This window comes from Alligator sinensis, unplaced genomic scaffold (genome assembly GCF_000455745.1).
Source record: "Alligator sinensis unplaced genomic scaffold, ASM45574v1 scaffold997_1, whole genome shotgun sequence".
Classification (NCBI taxonomy): Eukaryota; Metazoa; Chordata; order Crocodylia; family Alligatoridae; genus Alligator; species Alligator sinensis.
In genome coordinates, this window is record NW_005843001.1 from 213,135 (window position 1) to 233,216 (window position 20,082).

The following is a 20,082-nucleotide window of genomic DNA, read 5'->3' on the forward strand; positions in this document are numbered from 1 at the left end:
GTGTTCCTCATTTTTCTTGGTATCCTGCTTGAAAGACCCTAGGTCTGATTTGCAGAAGTGTTGAACAGTCATACCTGTAACTGAAGCCAATTGGAACTGTGCTTTATACTATATGCTTTGAAAGATTTGGTTCTAGATATCTTAAACTGGGCACCCAAAGTTAGTGGCTACTTTTACCCCTCAGATCTCAATATATCAGTTCTCCATCTGTAAAATGGAGTGAAATAGCGCATCTTCATCTTGCAGGCCGTTGTAAAAATAAATTCATTCATATTTATGAAGCGTTCATATTATGGTGATGAGTCCCATAGACAATTCACTAATAATTCCATCTTCCATACCCAGGTCTGAATAGTTTTGGACACCTACTGAACAGGAAGAAAATAAAATATTGAATGGCTGCATGTCAATTGAGCACCATCCACCATGTGTACTGGCTGAGCAGGGATCCTGTTGGGGGGAAAATAGTTTTTGATTGTGTATTCAAAAACTGTTCCATAATGCATGTGCACAAAGGAGGAAAATGTATAGGTAGCCTTGATTCTGGCATTTCCCAACACAGGTGCTTGCCTTTGCAATATTTAATAATGTTGTTTTGATTAGGTTTTTTTTGTGTGTGATTATATATATTTTAAGCAGCCTAACTAGGTTGAAATGACAAGGAGTTATTTTTAGCTTAATTTTAAATGGAATCAAATGTCCTGGGGGCACAGGCTAATGGCAGTGGCTGACTAGTCCCTACAATACAGTAATAAATAATAAAGAAATTAAGTTTGGGTTTTTTTTCTGCTCATCACAGTCTACCTGCTGTGGCTTATAAAATAATGATTCCTAAAGGACACTATTACTGACCACCTGTTTTCACTTTCTTTGGTTTTAAAGTTGGAAATAGCTTTCTCTGACAAGCCTCTGTGTAAGCACCCCATCAGGGCCCTCTATTAGCCTCAGTGTGAGGCTAGAAAACCAGTCTGAAACCAAGACTTATTTATCTGGAAAACCTTGGAAACCTTCCACAAAACTATCTAATCAAACGGTTGCCCCAGACACTGTCAGAGCGTGGAATGACTCCTGGAAATCGCTCCTTATGCTGCATACTTCTTTACACACTTCTTGATGCTTTCTTTCACAGGTGACACAAAGGAAATACGAGGTAATGAGCATGCCAAATCTTTATCATAACTTCAGAATCCTTTCAGGAAGTATAACACACCATATGGCCATATCCTATCATGGTATTTTCACATACCATAGGACCAGGTTGAATATCCTTTCTGCTTTTAATGAGTTAAAGTAGGTAAGATGGCATATTAAATTTGTGCACCATTAAAAACAGTAGTTCCAATCAAATGAAATCTCAACTAACATAGAAAGAAATGGTTGGCCAGAGCTTATCTGTGTGATTTTGTGAACAGAGCAGATTGACAGTTTGACAGAAGCTGTCCTGTCAGAAAATGCTGATTTGAAAAATCTAAATGTTTCAAAATAAATCAAACAAATGGGGGGGGGAATGATGACAAGTTTTTAACTCTTGCTAGAATTGGGGGTGAAAGAAAAATCTGAACTGACAGAATTTCCTATGAAACAGAAAAAAATGGGTTATTCTTCAAGTTTTGTCTGAATTTGTTTCCCCACTGATGTGCCCATAACCCTTGAGCTGGAGTGCTGATTATTTGTTTATTTCTTTATTTTAGCCAGCGTGTCTGGTGGGGTTTCTCATGCCTCCTGCCCAAAATTGTAAAGGGCAGGGCAGTCCCTTTTTTTCCCCCCTTGCCAACTTTTGCTATGAGTAAGCTATGAGTTTGAGTAAGCTGCTAAATCTTCTTCTGATGCCTAAATAGTTGTAAATAGCTTTAGATCGTTCAGCAATTAGTCATAGGTTTTTCATAGTACTTTTTCCTGGAAAAAAATCCATTATGTTTTTTCCCTGGGAGACTATTCCAGTACTGGCCTTGTGTCAGATCAAAAGTTGCACATGAACATTTCTCTAGAGGCCTCTTAGTTTTCTTGTTACTAACGGAGTTGTAGTTAGAACTTGGCATTTTCCAGAATATTTCAAACGAATTACTGGTTTCTTTATTAAATCAGAAGCTTATAATCCACTTAATTTGATCGGGCCTCCTGTGCAAGGATTAGGGGGAAAAGAAAGAGGAGATTTTATCCCAGGATGTCCCTTAGTCTCACAGGCTAGGCTGGGGAGAGGGCAGTTTCTTTCACAGAAGAATGGGTAGGAAGTTTGTGCTCCAGTTATGTTGAGAGTCTATTGCACAAGTGGAACCCTAGCAGAGAACCAGGGTTAGGCTGATGACATATTTCCACCCATTGACCTGTCAAAGGGAGCAACAATGAGTAGTACTGCGCGCACTGATCTACTTGGATTCTTGTCTCATTCAATCCTGAAGAGGTTAGAAATCTATTTTAACAAGCAGCTACCGGTAGCTTGGATGCAGAGGAATTCACAAAGAGCTTCCGTCTTTCTGCCAGCATCACATAGAAGTTGCCTGGTGTCAGTTGACCTTGGGAGATTTTTCTTCCATTTCATGTACAGAATATCATGTAGAGTAAGGTAGAGGGGCTACATATTACTAACTGTTTGGACTCTCTTGTCCACTGAGCTTTCCCCAGAGATTTCCTATAGATGGTCAATAAGATGGGAAAAGGATAGAGCCATGCAGGGGCAGAGAGAGAATTTGCTCATCCACCTAGAAATTCTTTCAATTAGTAATTTTCATGGAGTCTGTGACTCATGGTCTCTAATGTAGTCACCCTCCAACATCCCAATGAGGCAGAGAGCAACTAAGGGCCAAATATTTGTCTTTACCTCAACATGGGTTTTAATGGAAATGAGGCACCTTTACAAATCTGGCCCTCGGCGGCTTTCCAAAGACACGCAGGAAGTCAAGTACAGGGGTGTGACCCTGGATATCCTAAACCTTAGGCTTGTACCCTGATCATCCTCTATGATAACCATGCAGTGTTTGGTCTGAGAAAGAGGAACTGAGTCATTTTAAGGAGTTTTCATACACAGACTGAGATGGCTCATGGATATTAGCAAATAAAAGATGTCACCTGGAGACCATTCAGTTGCTTTTCAGTTGACTGACTTGGCAAAGAGTTTCCACAGAGGTGACGTTTGCCTAGATTACTCAGCCAGTGACTGGTTTCTTTAATGCTATCTGAACTATTGCATGCTTTGAAGGTCTAATTCTTTTCTTGGAGGAGCCGTTGACTGTTTCTGTCAGAAAGTATGCAAGAAGGTCCCTGTTCTTTTCCCCTACCAGGGGGGTGAGATTACTTTTTTTTTTTACACAGTGGCTGAGAACCATATTAAATGTGATTCCTTATATAAGTGAGTGAAAATTTTGGAAACGGGGAATATTAACTTTGGTTCATTATTCTTGTTGCCTGCAAATCTCCTACCTTTTAGGCAGGTTGATAATTATTCCTTGTTAATAGGTTCCAGATTGAATCAGAGCATTCTGTATTTATCATCCAGAATCGTTTTGTGGGTGTTATTTTTTTTCTGTCTTGGGGAAGAAGGATTTAAGTTTCAGTTGACTTCCTTCTCGGTGTAGTTTATGACAGACAGACCAGCACCATCAAGCACTGCCATGGACAGTCTCCAAATAGAGACCACAAATGAAGAATCAGGAAGGGTCAAGTACTTTCAAGGGGCATTTGGCAAGCCAGCATGGAGAAATCTTGTCCAGCTGCTGTTTATTAGGTGTACATAATATGGATAAACAGAGATTTCAGTTTCTAAGGCTGTCACAAAAGAACCTGATATGAATATTGTGTTATTAAATAATCTAAACTGTGGTCTAACAACATACTGATGATGATGTTGGTGGAAAGTCTATTCTACTTAAAGGAGGTAGTGGAGAAGATTAAAATACTTGGCTTAAAGCAATGCTGTATTGTTTCATAGGAATGTGTATTTACAGTAGCCTGTTCACCTCTAAAGGCCTCTGGCAGAAGTGATTGTGCAAAGTTGATAAGTCAGATCCCTAGGCAGGGAGCAATACTTGCAATATCTCCTTACAGCAATCCAGAAGGCAATATGCAGAGGCTTTCATGCTGGCTGCAGCTGGAAATGTTTATCTACAGTCCTGCTGGAAATTGGTTAGATAAGTAATTACATAGAGTGATTACGTGGCCGCTAGTGAGTGAGAAAGTGATTTAATATGTTGTTTTCAGAATATTTGAGTAGTTTATCTCTGGTAATCCCTTAAATAATAGCATGATACTATTATAATATCTGTGCTAACAGAAAGATCCTTACAGAGAAAGTTGTTTGTTCATATTTAATAACCAGTGATGAAGACGGGAAATATTTACATAAAGGGAGCCACGCAAGATGACAAGTATGCTGGATACATACTGTCATTTTTAATTACAGCTGCCTAAATTATTCTGAGTTTCCCAAAGATGATGACAGACAGCTTTTGCAAAGATGTGAACTGGTATCATTACAATCTTAGCACCAGCTGTAGTTTGTTTATGCTGGATTACAGTGAAAGGAAATTCTGAGCTTTTATGGAGGAAGAAATAAGGAGTGATTTAATCAGCTTGCTACTCTTAAACGCTTGGCTCTGGCAAGCAGAAATAGTGGCCTGTGGTGGCCAGAGATAGCTTAAAGCCTTATTTTGCACTTTGGTGTTTACTTGTTTACGGTTTTCAGTGAGGAGTGTGGTTTTTGGGGGGGGGTTTGTTTTTTGTTTGTTTTTAACTGAGATGGATAGTAGTGCTAGTTAAATCCTTACTGTGCACAGTTACACCTCTGGCACACATTGTATTTGTGGCGGGATTAAGGTGTGAATTGCACCAGGAACAGCAATTGGTCACACATTCACAGAATTGATGGTGCTATACAATCGCAAACTAGCCACAAAGATATTACTTGAAAAAAATGTGTAATATCTTTGTGGCTGGTAACCCCAGAGCAGTCCTGATCACCTGATCGTTGGCTGGCAAAGATGCCTGTCTCTAGTGGGTTATGGAATAGAGAAAATCCCACACAATTTACTGATTCGTTTTGATGCACTGGCTGGGGGAGTAGTTAGCTGATTGCACGATTTCACAATGATTACACACTTAATTTATACAACACAATTTTATTTTAAAACTCTTTGCTACGTATATAACACTGCTTAGCTTTAAGAAACACCACAAACATTAAAAACACAATAATTGCATATATCAGAAACAATGCTCCAAATGCACTTCCTTCCCAAACAATGCTATAAGAATTAGTGTTACAAAAACAACTACAATTACAACTAAAAGTTAAATTTGAATCAGTACTGTTATTTTCATAATATACTTACAATCCTAGAATTCCGAGAAGCCAAATACCAAAATATGGTTTCATTCCTCAGTAGTACAATTTAATGGGTTGGCCTCAGTAGTACGGTTCAATGGGCTCGCCTCAGCAATACAATTCAATAGGCTGGCCTCAGCAATACGATTCAATGAGCTGGGCTCACCAGTGATAGGACTACGTCCCCTTCCTTCAGTCCCTTTCGGGCGCTCCGCGGCTTCAGCGTGAACTAAGAGATTCGTGTTCACGGAGAGGCTTGATTAGGCGATCAATCTAATCCGACCTTATACTTGCGATTCTTCCTTCGTTGTTCTGCAAGTGAAGTCACCTCCAAATTGGGACAGTAAGTTACAGGTTTTTATTGAGTGAGCTGCCGTCATCGGGCTCCTCCTACTCAATTCATCATAACTCCCAAATTTGGGCTCGGATCTTACTCAACAGAAATTACCTTTGTTGAGCATTTTTAAATTATTCTTGGGGAGACTTCCATATCACTGTAAATACTCTTTTCTTAGCAATTTGGTTAAAAGGCCTTAGGCTTTGATGTCTCGGAATTTAGGACATTTACTTTCTTTGTAAAAAACTTCTAAAGGTACAATTTAGATTAAGGTTTTAGGCGAAGTCAGGACATTTCGCACGTAGCTCCAAAACAATGAGCTAGATAAGGAGATAGATCCTATCTTCTTCCTGAAACTGGCTAATGGGCAATCTTTACAAACATTCAAACTATTTCATTCAATATGACAATGCCCTGGGACTTGAATCCCAGTCTCTGCCAGAGGATGGGAGATCAGAACAGCCCAGGGCTCGAACCACAGCACCATCCCAATCCGCTGATCGTTGGCTGCCAGGGACCACTCTGGGGCTCAGACCTCCAGGTCGGTCCCTGCTAGCTGGCTGCAGATTGGGGCTGCCGAGGACTTGAGCCCTGGTAGGGCAATCCTGATCTGCTGACAGTCAGCTGGCTCCAGGGACCACAGTGGGGTTCAAATGGCCCCAAGGGCCACTGGATCCAGCTGACAATTGGTTAATTGTCAGGCACCCAACCTGCCAGTACAGAGGGGACCTGGGATCTTGATCCCGGGCTCTCCTTCCCCTGGCAATATGACATAGATTTCATAGATTTCATAGACATCAGGGCTGGAAGGGACCTCGGAAGATCATCGAGTCCAGCCCCCCGCCCAAAGGGCAGGAAGTCAGCTGGGGTCATAGGATCCCAGCAAGATAAGCATCCAGTTTGCTCTTGAAGGTGTTCAATGAAGGCGCTTGAACCACCTCCGGCGGCAGGCTGTTCCAGACCTTGGGGGCTCGGACAGGAAAGAAATTCTTCCTTATGTCCAGCCTGAAACGGTCTTGTAGTAGTTTATGACCAGTCGACCTCGTCATCCCTTGGGGCGCTCTGGTGAACAAACGTTCCCCCAGATATTGGTGGTCACATGATTGGACTCTGATTCCCAATAGCACCATCAGCATAGCAGAAGGCGTGACTGTTGGGATTGGAGGTCAGATCCCATCGCACCTTTCAGTGGACGTCTGTCAGGTCTTATACCAGTATTTGATGCAACTTTTGACCGCCCCCCCCATGAGTTCCAAAACTTCAAGGAATATTAATTGGTGAAAAACAGAGAAGCCAGAAAAGAGAGATGGTGAGGACAGATGGAGATCCTTGCATCTGGGTAGCTGACTTGGGAGCTTCGTTCACGTCTCTGAATGAAGGAAATTGCTAATGGCTGCCATTAATACTTCACATCTGAAATCTGCCCATTGTCTCAATATAGTTTATAGTGCTGACACCCCGAAAGATTTCTCAGGTCTGCTTCTTTCCCAGACCTGAGAGAAGGTATTCTGTGCAGAGAAGCTTGTCTAATCTCTCTTCTGTCTATATAGTTGGTCCAATAAAAGATATAAACAGACAGACTTTGCTTCTCTAAGAGAGAAATATTTCTATTTATTAGAGCAGGAATTAACTGAGCATTAGTTTATACAAGTAACTCTGCTTGGTGAAAATTGTAAGCCTTCAATTCTGTTTGCTTAATTCATGTGTAAATCTTACATTGATTTCCTGTGAACCAGTTAAAAAAAGGAAGATGATTTTCCAAATTACTTACTGCTTTTAAATCCCTAAACAGGTGTAATAATCTAAATCAATGCATTTCAACTAGTGCATACCTATGATGCACTTAAACCAGTTTATCCCTCAAATAAATTTAGCTACTGTGGGTAAACTGCTGAATTAAGCTAATTGATGAGGTCAGGGTTGAAGCAATTTAAGTATGCCTACTGTAGACACCTCCAGTTTTAGCGGATTGACTTGAATCAAAATAATTCCTTGGGGTTCAGATCAGCAGGTTAGAAACCTGGCAGTCATAAGGCTGGAAGGGACTCCAGGCATTCACTTGTCCAATCTCCTGCAGAGGTGCAGGATACACTCTTCCTAATCCATCCTAGACAGATGCCAATCTGGCCTGGATTTAAACCATTTGAAGTTAATCTTGTAATCTTGTTTTGTTTTTTTTCCCTTTAAATAAAGGATTATACTTATTGTTTGGTATAATCACTCAGGCATGCTATTTTTGCAAGTAAATATGTCCTTTACAAAGAAATCTTTAGCAAAGCAAAATAATTAATTTAGAAAAGTAGGGATAGAAGGGACCTCAGGAGGTCTAGTCCAGCTCCCTGCTCAGGGCAGGATGCTCTTAATCTAATGCATCCTATAATATTGTGTGTAATCTATTTTGAAAACCGCACAAAAAAACTCCCTTGAACAACGAGGCACAATATTCCAAAACACCAAGAAAACCCTAACCTGCCACAGGTAAAGGATGGGGACAAGGGCACGGTGAATGTCCTACCACTGCAAGGAAAGAATATATATATTATAAATACAGTTGAGAGATCCAAGATGATGATGCCCTCACACTGCAGAAGGTGACAAAAACCCTACAAAGTCTGTACAAATGTGGTCATGGTGTAAAATTCCTTCCCAATCCCAAATGTGGCATTCGGTCTGATCCTGAGCAGAGGGGCAGGAACCTCCAGGTGTGTTAGTCTCAGAAGAAGCATCAGCACACCTCCATCAAAACCTCCAGCCGTGGCTGCAGCCAACAACACCCAGTGCTTCTGAGGAAGACAACCCCTCCCCGCCCCCCCCATGGCTCCTGTAGCAACAGAAGAGGGAGAAATTTATTCCGGCACCATGAGGCAACCAGCAAAGTCCAGAAGCATGAGAAAAACAAGCAGACAAACATCCTCTACTCTGCACTACAGCCTGGGTACCACAAAGACAAGGCCACATCTCGCACCCTCTAACTGGAGAACCACAACTCGTCTGTGTCACCCAGTTCCCTCTGTAAACTGATCCCAGCTCTTTTAATCCCAGAGCTTTTCATTGTCCTGCTGCTGAACATGGTCCTCTCCAATGTCCACCTGCCCTAGGCTGCAGAGCTCTTGTCATGACCTCCACATGATGCATGCGTGTGTCTCCTGGCCTTCCAACTGTTGCTCATCACAGCACACTTCAGCCATTGCTAATGCTAGATCATCCCTGGTCAATGCCTTTCCAAACTCTTCTTGAACACCTCCAATGAGCCTACAACTGTCCCAGGAGACTTCACTGCCTGCCTGTTCTAATAGTGGAGAAATTTTTTTCCTGATATCCAATCTAAACCTACTGCAATTTCAAACCGTTGCTACATGGCCTATGCCCTGCAGTGATGGAGAACAGTTGTCTCCCTCTTTGTGGCAGCCCTTGATCTATTTGACGATGTTCTCTCTTATATCACCTTTTCCACAAACTGAACATGCCTGTTTCTTTCACGCTGTCCATCATGTGGCTTGCCTTCCAAGCTCTTTATTGTTGCTTTGCTTTGGGTCCCCCGCTAACTTCTGCTTATCTTTTTTTTTTTTTTTTTTAATGTGGAGCCCAAAACTGCACACACTATTCTAGATGAGGCCTAGCCAGTGCCAAGTAAAGGGGTACTGTCACTTCCTATGTCATACACCTAATGCTCCTGTTCACGTAGCTCAAAACTGTATTATAATTATTTTGTTAACAACTGCCTCAAATTGCAGTCTCCTCTTAAGCCTGTGATCTACCAAAACCTGAAGCTCTTTCTTTGCATCACTGCCATCCAACCAATTGTCACCCATTTTGTATTTGTATTTTTGATTATCCGGCTCCAGGTGCAGCACCTTGCACTTGTCAGTATTGAGCGTCAGCCTGTTGGCTCTAGCCCAGCTTTCCAATCTCTCAAAATGCTTCTGAATTGCACTTCTGTCCCCAACCCAATCTCATGTTGTCTGCAGATCTGGTGAGGAAGCTGACTGTTCCAGCATCTGAATCACTCTTAAACACATTGACCAGCACTGGGCCCCGTGAGACTCGGCTCCAAACCTCCTGCCATTCCAACAAAGATTCCTAGAATTACCCTTTGTTTGCAGGTATTGAGCCAGTTGTGTGTCCACCTGATGGCTTTGTCCATCCGCTGCATTCCCTTCATCCACTCACCTAGTTGCTTTCTCAAAGAGAGAGATAACATTTATTTGACACACATTATTCTTCCTTATATGCTCTAGTAACTTCCCAGGGATGGAAGTCACGCTAGCTGGTCTACAATTCTCCAGCTCCTGCCTCTTGCCTTCTCTAAAGAGAGACACAGTGTCGGCTCTCTTCCAGTCCTCTGGTACCTCCCCTCTCTCTCTCTCTCTCTCTCTCTCTCACAACTTGGTAAATGTTACCGCCAAGGGCTCCACGATCCCTTCTGCCAGTTCCTGTAGTACCTTAGGATAAAGTGCATCAAGCCCTACTGACTTTAATTCAAACTGATCAAAAGCTCTGTCTCTTGTTATCAACCTACTGCCTATCCTCTTCCTGGTCCAAGTAATCCCTATTAGTTGTCTGGCTGCAGTGTGGTGTGTTTTGGTGAAGAGTGAGGTAAAGTAGTTGCGTAGCTCTGCCTTGAGCACATTTAAATCTAACCCATCTTGCATCAAGGATGTTTACAGGTTCTGCCGTCCCCTTCACTGACAGTCCTTACCACCTTCTTCATTTACTTTCTCCACATCTGCCTTCATGCTGCCCCATGAAAATGGCAATTTCCTAGTCTCAATGTGTCCTGCTGTTACTCAGTTCCCTCCAATATTCACTTTGCCTGCATAGTTACAGGCACTGTCCCTCTATCACACGTGCAGTGCTGAAAGGTTCGGAGTACCTCCATGCAGACCCTAGACCGGGGGGGTCGCATTCATTTGGTCCCACAGGACAGATCAGGACCACAGAGCTCCTTGGGGGCTGGATCAGGACCCACTGCCAGTGGCAGTGGCGTTAGTGCCTCAGGCAGCCGCAGGCACCATGTCGGGTTAGGGAGTTGAATGGGTTAATGTTGCCAATGCTTGCCTTGTAACTGCTGAAGCAAGTCCCCAACAGGGATCCTTACCTGGGATTTCAGCAGCAGGGTGAGCTGACAAGGTATTAACCCACATACTCCCTAAGCAGATGTTGGCTCTGGGAGCCATGGGGTTTAGCTACTGCTGCCACTTGCTCCACTGCTAAAATCTTGGCTCCCCCAGGAGCCCCGTGAGATGCAACAGCCCTGCTCTAGACCAACTTTAAGGACCAAAGGAACCCTTATGATTGTATGGCCTGTATTCCTGCCCAATACAGGCCAAGCACTGACCTAAAGCACCAGCTGTATAGCACTGAACTCACTGCTGCCATTTAAATAAATGCTGTTAAGGGGGCTGATTCTCCTTGAATATAGTTGTGCGAGTGTAGGAAAACATGATGTTTGCCCTCACTTTCCTTGCCAGGCTTTTGAAAAGATAATGGCTCTTTGATAGCCCTTCAAAGAAGAAAGATGTGTGGTTTTACTACTGCTTCCTCCATGGCATCACTTGAAGCAAGAGATTGAATGAAAAAGTAACCAAAAATTCTTATACAATGAAGACCTAAAAAATCTCTTCTTCCTTTTGAAGTAAAAAAAATAAGTAAAAAAAAAAATCAGAGATAACTATCATTCTTCTATTTAACAACTGGCGGATCCTCTGAAGATCTGATTGATTAGCTGGAGGAAAAAAAGATGTCATTATACATGTGCTCTTCTGCTGCCTGTTTATGTACTCTGGAAGAGAAGTAAAAGCATAATGTAAACTAATTATGCCACCACCAAGTTTAAATACACTGCCGTAAGCTTTATCTGGTGTTAGCTGTATGAGCCCACATAGAATCGTAGAAACGCAGGGCTGGAAGGACCTCGAAAGATCGAGTCCAACCCCCCTGCTCTGGGCAGGAATACTGCTGAGGTCAAATGATCCCGGCAAGGTATCTGTCCAGTCTCCTCTTGAAGACATCCAAGGTTGGGGACTGTATCACCTCCTTGAGCAGTCTAGTCCAGATTCAGGTCATCCTGACCGTAAAGAAGTTCTTCCTTGCATCCAACCTAAAACCATCCTCTAATAGTTTATGGCCATTGTTCCTTGTCCTCTCCTGGGGTGCCCTAGGGAACAGGTTTTCTCCCAGATCCTGATATTCACCCCTTACATACTTAGAGACGGCCACCACGTCTCCCCTCAGTCTTCTCCTCCTCAGGCTGAACGGTCCCAGATCCCTGTGTCTTTCCTCATAAGGTTTGTCCTCCAGGCCCTTAACCATTCTTGTGGCCTTTCTCTGGACCCTTTTAAGGTTCTCCACATTGTTTCTGTAGCGCAGCACCCAGAGCTGGACACAGGACTCCAGCTGGGCTCTCACCAGTGCTGAGCAGAGAGGAAGTATCACTTCCTTGCCCTGCTCACGATGCATTAGCTAATGCATCCCCGTGTGCTATTAGCTCTGTGACTGCAGCATCGCACTGGCGGCTCATGTTCATCTTGTGATTAACCATAACCCCGAGGTCCCTTTCAGGCGTTGGGCTGACCAGGACATCTCCTAACCTATACTCAAGTTGTAATTTCACCACCATGAAATACAGAGGGAAATGATTACAAAAATATGAATGCTTACATCGTACATGTCATCCAAGGGCCTTGAACTGATTTTGAAAAATTGTGTTATTCCTGTCTTACAGAAAAGGCAACTAAGGTGTACAGACTGAACTCTGTTTCTGTCTAGTAGACCTAACTAATTCTCAGGTTGATGAGATGCTTTCCTAATTTGAAACTGGTTTGGAAAACGTGAACAATCAGAATGGCTTACATAACCTTCCTATGGCAGTTCGACAAAAGATAAATGTGTTTCAGCGCACAATGTATTTACAGGGATCAGCTTTCCCCATTTCAACAGGTAAAGCAAATGTTTGTCTTTTCTTATTTGCTCTCCAAGGTTACCCTGTCTTAAAATAAATCTGCATGCCAAACTTCTTGTCCTCTGATCCTTAGAGCCTGAAAAGTGACTTGAAATGCGTACTTGGAAGAAAACCGCTTCTGCAGGAAGAAGAACCAGGAAATGCTTTGACTGTCAGTACCAGTTGGAAAAATGACTAGACTAAAAACCCTGATACAACAGGTAAACATATCTGTATTTAATACCAAGCGTGTGATGTTTCAGGTGGGCGGTGTATGTAGAAGCCGCACGGCAGTTCTGAGCGTCACTTCTCTTTCAGCAGACTTTGTGCGCCGTGTTCAGCCACAGGGCAGGTGACACAGGACCCAACAAGATGAAGACTCTTTGCGTGGCATCGTTCAGATTACTAAACACCGACGGACTTTAACAGTGGACCAGAGCTAGAAAGCTCCACCATCCACATTGCCTCAAGGCCAGAAAAAGATGGCTATTAATGCTAGAAACCCCCTCCACCCCAGAGATGACTGGCAGTACAGTACGCAGCGGTGCACCCAGCTGTTTGCCATCAGACGTGCTGACTCGTGCACAGTTTTGTAAAAAAAAAAAAAAAAAAAAAGCTTTTCAATATCGGAAGCAAGTGGAATGACGCATTTTTTTGCTCTTGGGCAAACCTAGAGAGGATCCCTATCACTTCTTCCAGGTAAGATAGAATGGTCGGACTTCCGATTATTCCCTGTTAAGGAAGAAATTGTTTGCCATGCATCTTTTCTTTGCTTTATAAGTTCCACGTTTTATATCTAGGTGATAAAACATCATTCAAATGTATGGTGCCATACAAGTGATTCTCCTAATATTGTATGGTCAGATGGATTAAGATAAAAGACCTAATGTATAAAAATGATTCTCCTCCCTCTGGAGAACTAAATAAGCTTTGACATGCTTCTCCTCTAGACAGATATTTGTCTGTCGTCTTCTACTGCAGGAAATGGAGCCAGCTTGGAAGGTAGTTGGCCAAGAGCAATCAGCTCGCTGCTCCTCTGCTTCACTTGCTGTTCGGAGCCTAGTTGAGCATGGGGTCAAGATCCAAAGCTCCTTCAATAATCCACCTCTGAGCTCGTCTTTGTTAATTAGCTAAAGAAGTGTTAAGGGGGTGATTGTTTTCATATACCCAGCATTGATTTTAGAATAGGTGGATGACTCTTCCCTCTGCTACAAACATATACGCAATCTCTGCGCTAGGCAGATAATACAGCTTTCAAAGTCTTAGTTATAATTAGAGGCATGATGGGAACGCAGGAGCACACCTTGTCACTCTGAACAGATACAGGAAAGCAACAAGTAGCTAGTCACTTGTCTTTTAATTGGTAGCAGGATTGTTAGTGTTTGGCTTCTGTCTCATTACGTACGAGAGTTCGATCAACTATTCTGTATTACAATAATTTGGAAAATAATGTTATATGAAAAAACCCATTAAACAAGGACCAACTTCTATAACAGGGATTACGAGACAGTGCCCCGTTTGCTTGTGAGGAATATGGCACAAAGTGAAGGGTGGGCCTCCTCACTGTTAGGCCCAGTCCTCAGACACAGGTCAGAAGAGCTGCAGCAGCACACATCACCAAGGCATAAGTATGCTACAACCACATCACCTAACCTAGCTGCAACTATTCCACCCGGAGGCCAGAAGGCAAGATCTGCTATTGACTGGATGTAGGAGTGCTTTGCATGAATGGAGGGATGAAACGGAGCAGCGTGCTGCCCCATGCCAGGATTACTGTAATCCTTAAGATCTCAAAGTTACGTTACATTGGGCGCGTCTACATGTGCAATTAATGCACCGTAAGGTTAAACTGCACCCAAGAACATGTGCACCCACATCAAGAGCAAATTTGCTCCAAATGGGAGCATTTGAGTCCAGGGCTGCTCCTGCTCTGCTCTACCCCCCTAGAGTAACCAGGGGGAGCTCCAGGCTCCCCCGGTGCCAGGCCTGGCCTCCGGGGAGTTGTCCCAGGGTGGGGGACAGCTCCCAGCCACATGGAGCTTGGGATCACAGCCTGACTCAGTAGCACTGGCTTGGGGAGATGCCCCGTGGCTGAGCAGCATCTCCCCTTGCTGAAGCGATGGGGGAAGCTCTCTCTCCCCACAATGCCGGCCTGGGGGCTGAGAGCTTCCCCATCCCCTCAGTCCTGTTGCTGCCCTCACAGTGCACACCCCGTCGGCTCCCGCTCCCTGCCTCTGCCTGTGGGGAACTGAGCAGTGCTGGGGAGATGCAATTACAATAACCAAATGGAGTTCACCAAAATAAAAAGGGCTTAGAGAAAGAACAGTAAAAGAGTGTGATTAGCAATACAAAGCTACAAGGAAGGCTGGGACCAGAATGAAAAATAAAGCGACATGGATGCAGGCTGACCATGGGAGCAATGCTTTCTTCCGGCATGTTTGTCAGACCCCGAACAAATTTGATGTTTCAGTGATTAGTCGCTTACTTAGAGCTTTGCCGACTTGCAGACTCCGAGAAGTGAGCATCCTTAGCACATTTGGTTGACGGTAAAGGACTGTGATAGGATCACGTCTTTGGCGGATGTCTGATCACAGTTCACATGAATTCAGACCTTCAGAAGTGCTTGAGTACCTGTTCCTTGTAGCTACAAGGTGAAACCACTGAATGCAAACTGCCAACAAAAGATTAAAAGTGAGGCAGATACCCTTCTGTATAAGCACTACTCGAAAAGTATGTGAGATATTTCCAGCTATAAAAATTCTTCCCAGTTCTGCTGTTGCAAGCAAGAACAATCAAACCTAGAATAGAACATCTATAGAGTATGTAAAAGGATTACAAATCCAATTCAAGTAGTTAGTAACCTGTCCTATACTCCTTAGATGTATTTGCATGACTTGCACAAAGAATAAGGGCCAAAATCAAATAGGATTCCTGTTTTCTTGTCCACTGCTTGAGTTTATTTTTTGTATCACCATCATCATATACCATGCTGTTTTACTTTTGGTGTAGGCTGGTAGAATGGATAATCTTATTTTATGCTTTTACTAAAAATTGTAAATGTTAAATACTCTTTATTTTATCATACTGTTTTAGTGAAAGCTGTAAATAAACTACTGCTATAAATCTAATTCAAAGCTGCAAATGAAATCACCAAGATTTTACTTTGGGACTAGAACCATAGAAAACAAGGGTTGAAGGGACCTCACAAGGTCACATCTAGTCCAACCCGTTCTGAACAGGACCAGCCCCAACTACATCATCCCAGTCAAGGCTTTGTCTACCTGGGTTTTAAAAATCTCCAACGATGGAGACTGCACCACCGCACTGGGTAACCTGTTCCAGTGCTTTACTACCCTCCTCATGAGAAAGTTCTTCCTCATATTTAACCTCAACTTCCCTTGCTGCAGCTTGAGCCCATTGCTCCTTGTTCTGTCATCTGCCCCCCATGGAGAACAGTCCAGCTCCATCCTCTTTGCAACCCCCTGCAGGGAGGTGAAGGCTGCTATTCAATCCCCCTCGGTCTTCTCTTCTGCAGATTAAACCAGCCCATTTCCCCCAGCCTCTCCTCACCAGTCCTGTCCCCCAGCCCCACAGCCATTTTTGTTGCCCTCCGCTGGACTCCCTCCAATGTGTCCACATTCTTTCTACACTGGGGGGCCCACAGCTGGACACAGGACTCCAGATGTGGCCTCCCCAGCGCTGAATAGAGGGGAAGAATCACTGCCCTCCATCTGCTGGCACCGCTCCTACCAATGCAGCCCAGGGTGCTGGTAGCCTTCTTGGCAACGAGGGCACGCTGCTGGCTCCTGTCCAGCTTCTTGTCCCCTGTCACCCCCAGGTCCTTTTCTGCAGAGCTGCTGCCCAGCCCGTCACCCCCAGCCTGTACTAGGTCTACATGTGTAATGTGCATAAAGATGATCTAAACATTTTAAATTTGAATAAGTGATACAGCTATAAAGTTAATTTGTTTAACACCGAGGTAATATTAAGAGGGCCCAAACTGAATGTCCCTCTATCCCCCGGTGTCATTGTCAGTTTTGGTTGTCATAGAATAAATGACTGGCCTAGCCACGGGTGTCATATACATGGTCCATGGGCTGCGTGTGCATCTGGGCCGTAAGCAGCCCTGCGGTCCGGATCCGGGTGGGGGCCTGGATAAATCTGACATCCCGGGTCAAACCTATTAACTAGGTATGACAGTCTCAATTCAGAGTAGCACTTAAGCCTTGTTATTCCACCCCTTGAATCCAGTAAAATAAAAAACAGGAAACAAAAAAGTCTGACTAGATAAAAGATTATTTAGAAAAGAAATGTTTGACATTATAAACAAATTAAAAAATGTAATTCTCTCTGCAAAAAACAATCAAAATTATAAAGATCAGACGCAGCACAGTAAAATATCAATATTTAATATGTATTACAGAGCAGTCTGTATAGATTATTTTTGTTGTGCATCTAGGTAGTACTAAATCACCCATTTTCCCTACGTTTACTAGAAGCCAGACTGTAAAATATCACATTCTAATTTTCCTCAGTGATATGAAATCACAGATAGGTCTGTAAAATGCAATGCATGCTTTGGCTTAAATAAAAAGAACAATTTTGTAATGGTTTTACTCAAAAATGTCATAAATTAGAATGCAAACACTTAGGGAAACTATTCGAATGGATGGCAATTGTCTGCCGCCATCTTGAATCATAGAGAATGTCCATGAATTATTTATTCAAACCAGTTCCATTATGTTAGATTTAGCAGTGAATTAAAAAAAATCCTTATATTTTACAATATATTATTTATAGCAATTTGGAAGAAATTCCACTCTAAACAGGGATTCATTGTTAAACTACATTAAAAAAATCTCTCTTAATTTGTGTTTGAGATTTTAAAAAATTAATTTAAAAATTGTTGGATAACCTCATAGCAACTCAAGTACAAGCTTGCCATTTTCAAATATATAAATATTTTCAGATCCCATTAACAAAAAACAGGAGGGAACAGGGATGGTTACAGCGCTCACACGTCTGCGCAAAAGCATATATAAAGGTAATGTTATGTACATTTTATTTCAATAAAGACATAAGACAAACAGCGTAAAGATGCCCAGATGCCCTAAAGATAAATACATTTAAAAGATTCTCATTAAAATGAATCTGTAGTATTATTTCTTTCCTGCAAGCAAAATACCTTTCTTTAAATACAAAAAAAATCAGTATTCTGAATTGCAAATGCTTTCACTTTTTTGCAGAAAATCTGCCATGATGATTTTTTTTTTAATGAATAAGGATTTTCCACGAAACAGGCTTGCTCTACATGCTATTTTTTAACAGTTCAGTGACACAATGTGCTAGCTACATACACAACAGATAATATAGTAAGAAAACACTCAACCTGATGAAAAGTTAAAATCTTCATTAATACACTGGAAAAAGTTGACATAACTCATGCCTTTTAAAATCAAAAATACAAAAATTAAATGTTTTCCTAAAAAGATTTTTCCTTATTTTAAGGACTCATTTGAAAATGAAGCTGCATGTAATTTGTACAATAAAATTGTACAAGTAAACAGGTAATATACATAAAAAATTAATTGACATACTTCTCAATTATCAGTTGTCCACCTTTAATTTCCAATACTGTACTTTCTTAACAAGCATACAAAATATCAAACTTCTCTTTAGAAAAAGTGCCGTTCTGTGACATCTTTTACACAAAAACAGTCCGAGCCTGTGGCATGTTAATGCAGTCGAGAGGCAAAGCATCCTAACTTTTACAAATTATACCTTCCATAAAAAGCCTCCTGAAAAGGAGATTACACACCATTATAAAAATATCAACCTCTTGCGGTAGCTGCATTAGAGAACCAAGGCTTGAAGACTATTTCTATATAGCATAGAAAACCACTATGATAGCATATGAACTGCATGGGTGGCATGGGAGTGTGCTGTACCACAGGATCGTGCATAGTTACTGTCGGGTACCTACGCTGCTACACGGAGTTTGAAACTGATTGTAACGAGCAGTGTAGCAGAGGCACCGTCAGCCCATGCAAAACATCTTAAAATACTGAGCAACTGTGCAGAATACTTCATTCTTGGAGGAAAGTGAAGGCAGCGGTATTTGAAACTGCATCAAACCCAGCAGATGACCAAACCAATTCTCCTTCAAGATTTGCATGCACAGTATGGTCTGAGGTATTCCTTGTCCATCAGCTGTGTGTGCCACTGCAAGGTATCGTCTTTCCAGAGTACATGCCATCACAATGGTTTAAATATTCTGAATATTAGTAATTTTTATATTTTTTCTTATCTAGCCAGTCTCTTGATTTTTGAAAAGATTTCAACTACAGTAGAATATTACAGAAACAAAATATAAATGCAGGTTTTTCTAAATGAAACTTACATGGACTAAAACTAGAGAATATTTTTAAACAAATATACAGTGTGCAGGCAGACAAAGCAGGGAAACCGCCATTCAACTGGATAATAAAAAAAAACCTAATAAAATTTGGCTATTTCCAGAAAAAACTATGAAGCGCCTCAACTAAAAGGAATGCATAATGAAATGCTAAATCTAATACAGGTCAAAAATGTAAAAAGGTTATAAACCTTAACAGGAAAATAAAACAACTTTTACTGGCCATTCCTGTTGAAATGAGAATCTTAAAGTAACAGAAAAGTGGCTACAAACCCACTTAGAGCACCAAACAGAGAGAAAACTAGAGTCCATTTTCAATCTCTGCTATATCATAAAATCCTGTGTTTCTACAGGTCAAACTGCTGGTGGCAGAAACAGAATTCTTTATAAACTGCAGATGTCCTGTACATAAAAAAAATTTCGTTGGAGTCGCACTAGTTCTAAAGACTTTTCTGTTCTAGCCTACCTACTGTATTGTACTGTTATGTATTCGACCTCAGATATATAAAGTCTCTTTCTGTAACCCTTGATTACTGTTGGGCACCAAAGATAAGAAAAGCAAGACGGGGTACAAAAATGCAAAATTTCAACAGTAATGGCAATGTTTTTTGTTTTAGTCCAAAAGGGTCCTGCATTTTCTCCCCCTTCAGCAACTTGACAAAAGGCTTTAGTCTGGGGGTAGCAAGTCATGCAAGCGAAATCTGTCTCTGATGTGAGGTCGGACATCTTCATTCTGGAGAGGAGAATAAAACGACAGGTTTTAACACAATGAGCTCACGTTACCATGCAGACTGTAAGTGGCCAATATGCAAAAAGGGGGGAGTATAAAATAGTAACACTTACACAGGGATTTATATTTTGAGTCTGACATTAATTAACTTTCGCCACAAATCTGTGAGGTAACTTATCCCCATTGCACAGAAGAGGAGACAGTCACGGACAGGCCCCGCAGACAGTCAGTGACAGAACTGGTATGAGAGCCTAAGTGAGTTAGCATCCCGGTCAGTTGGCATCTTAAATCACTTAGGCACTTGTGAAAATGTTACCTAGAATGCATTTGAAAAAAGGTGAAT

The 20,082-nt window shown here is 42.1% G+C and overlaps 1 protein-coding gene across 3 annotated transcripts in view; it reads right to left on the reverse strand.

The window, feature by feature from the left end:
* Nucleotides 1-16,968: 16,968 nt before the first annotated feature.
* Nucleotides 16,969-20,082, reverse strand: part of CTDSPL2 (CTD small phosphatase like 2) — a 55,019-nt gene continuing 51,905 nt past the window's right edge. For all 3 annotated transcript variants that reach the window (XM_006036689.3, XM_006036690.3, XM_025193036.1), the window contains one exon: nucleotides 16,969-19,742. In XM_006036689.3, the coding sequence (XP_006036751.1) occupies nucleotides 19,677-19,742 (66 nt within the window). In that variant the 3' untranslated portion in view covers nucleotides 16,969-19,676. The remainder of the gene's footprint in view (nucleotides 19,743-20,082) is intronic.